General features: G+C 39.1%; 1 protein-coding gene across 1 annotated transcript; it reads right to left on the minus strand.

Annotated features, from left to right (window-relative positions):
* Positions 1-1085: 1085 nt before the first annotated feature.
* On the minus strand, positions 1086-2510 carry LOC141250626 (uncharacterized). Its single transcript, XM_073670047.1, has one exon. The coding sequence runs from the start codon at positions 2508-2510 to the stop codon at positions 1086-1088; it is 1425 nt and encodes a 474-aa protein (XP_073526148.1).
* Between the last annotated feature and the right edge of the window lie 347 nt (positions 2511-2857).

The following is a 2857-nucleotide window of genomic DNA, read 5'->3' on the forward strand; positions in this document are numbered from 1 at the left end:
GGATTCACCTCTGTAAGATGCTGCAACACACAAAGATGTGCCTTATTCTTCCTTTCAAATGGAGGAGATATTACTTTTTTACCAATTACTCCCTCTCCTTCAAGCCTCCCTGTATGACGAGATTTTGGAAGATCTATTGGATGAAGCCTTGACAAAAACTCAGCTGCGTATTGAGATATCTCTTCATGAAGGACTCCACGAATGATACTACCCTCTGGATTTGCCCGATTCTTTACTTTGTCCTTTAAACTGCCAAAAAATCTCTCAAAAGGATACATCCATCTTAAATATACCGGACCACATAACTTGATTTCTCGAACCAAATGAACAATTAAGTGCACCATTATATCAAAGAAAGACGGCGGAAAGTACATTTCAAATCGACACAAAGTTTCGACAATATCAACGTGGAGAGCATCCAATTTTTCCGGATCAATAACCTTAGCACATATCGAACTGAAAAAGACGCACAGTTTTGTTATAACATGTCTCACGTGTTTCGGCAATATCCCACGAAGTGCTATCGGTAAGAAAACATTAAGCAATACATGACAATCATGAGACTTCATACCAATCAACCGAAGGTCCGAAAGAGAAACTAGACGTTTTACATTTGACGAATACCCCGATGGAACCTTAATGCCATGTAAGCACTCACAAAACACCTTTTTCTCCTTTCTTGACATTGTGTAACAGGCCGGAGGCAGAAAAGTCCTTTTACCATCCGGTTTTACTACCGGCCACAAATCTGGTCGAATATTCCTCTCCTTCATATCAAAACGAACGTTCTGATTGTCTTTCATCTTTCCGGGTATATTTAGCAAAGTCCAAATTATGGCATCACAAACATTCTTTTCAATGTGCATCACATCGAGACAATGCCTAACCGATAAATCTTTCCAATAAGGAAGATCCCATAGTTAAGACACTTTCTTCCATAAAACACCCTTTTTAGATTTGGACTTGAAGCACTTTCCATATTTAGTGTCAACATTTTTAATCCGTTCATAAACCTGTGATCCTGTCAAAGGTGTACGAGCTACTCCTTCCTCGGTGTACCCATTGAACTCCTTCTTCTTTTAACGTTAAGGGTGATATCGACTAAGGAACTTCCGGTAATCTAGATATACATTTTTCCTGTAATTTCTCAAGTAGGCGGGTTTCATATCCTCTTCACATACAGGCCATGCTTGTTCTCCTTTGGTTTTGTACCCAGAAAAGTTTCCATATGCCGGAAAATCACTTATGGTACAAAAAACCATAGCTCGCAAGGTAAAGTTTGAGTTGGTGTATGCATCGAACATTGGGACACCTTCATTCCACAATAATTTCAAATCATCAACAAGTGGAGCAAGATACACATCTATGTCATTCACAGGTTGCTTAGGCCCGGAGATGAGGAGTGATAACATGATATACTTGCTCTTCATACACAACCATGGAGGAAGATTATAAATCGCTAGAAGAACCGGCCAGGTGCTATGTTGGCTGCTTAGAGTACCATACGGACTCACACCATCTGTACATAAAGCAAGTCTCAGATTCCTAACCTCATCACCAAATTCAGAATATTTCTTATCAATATTTCTCCATTGAGGAGAATCAGCAGGATGTCTAAGTTGTCCATCTTTCTTTCTCCCTTCCACATGCCATCTCAGATTTTTGGCTTCCTTCTTTATCGAAAACAAACGCTGAAACCTAGTTATTATTGGAAGATACCACATAACTTTAGCTGTTGGGCCCCTCTTAGCCGAATTTACCCCTTTATGCTTGTAACAAGATGCACCGCACTTTGGACACTCATCAGATTTTTCATGTTCATGTTTGTAAAGCATACAATCATTTGGGCAAGCATCTATCTTGACTACATCTAAGCCTAAGGGACACATCAATTTTCTGGCGTAATAAGTAGAGATAGGCATCTCATTGCCTTCTGGTAAAAAATCACCTAACCATTCCAATAAGGTGTTGAAACTTCCATCAGTCCAACCAGAAGCACATTTCAAGTTGTAAAGTACTGACACAGCCTCTAACTTGCTAAATTTTGTACACCCAGGATACAAGGGAATCTCTGCAGCCTTTGATACCTGTTCGAACATCTGAGGTCGTTCGTTCAAGTGATCTCTCACCCCATCCATCATCCCATTTATTTCATCATCTTCTTGGGCATCATCATCATCCATCTCATTATTCTCAACAATATCATCATCACTATCATCAGTGTCTACCCGAACATCAAACTCATTGACACTAGAACTTGGACGATCAGGTATTTTCTCACCATGCCAAAACCAAACATGATAATCTTCTTTGAAACCACGATGAAATAAATGATCCTCAATCTCATCAATATCATCTAACCGCCTTATATTCTTACAATCACGGCAAGGACAATAGATTTTTCCTGCTTTCGTACTACGTTGGTGTGCTAAAGCACATCTAATAAACTCCTCAACCCCACTCAAGTATTGTGTCGTAGTATGGTCACCGTACATCCAAGGACGACTCATTTCTAGTAATAATTGCAAAAAGAGGAAGATTTAATATCATTTCTAATAACTATCCCGCCAAGGGCCTAAATTATGAATTCTATCCCGCCAAGGGCCTAATTTAATAGATAATAATACGCAACTAAGCAAGAAAAAAATACAAACTCAACTATCCCGCCAAGGGCCTAAATTATGAAATCTATCCCGCCAAGGGCCTAAGAAATTAGGGTAGAAGTATTACCTTGATCCAATATCGATCCTTCAAGACAACGCCTCAATAAACTCCTTCAATGCACAAGTTATAACCACAAAAAATAGTATATGAATTAGTTGTATACTTTTCATATTGTCATTGGGGCATTTCATCA

This window comes from Phyllobates terribilis, unplaced genomic scaffold (genome assembly GCF_046119375.1).
Source record: "Phyllobates terribilis strain yellow unplaced genomic scaffold, ASM4611937v1 Scaffold_5991__1_contigs__length_47687, whole genome shotgun sequence".
NCBI classification, from domain to species: domain Eukaryota; kingdom Metazoa; phylum Chordata; class Amphibia; order Anura; family Dendrobatidae; genus Phyllobates; species Phyllobates terribilis.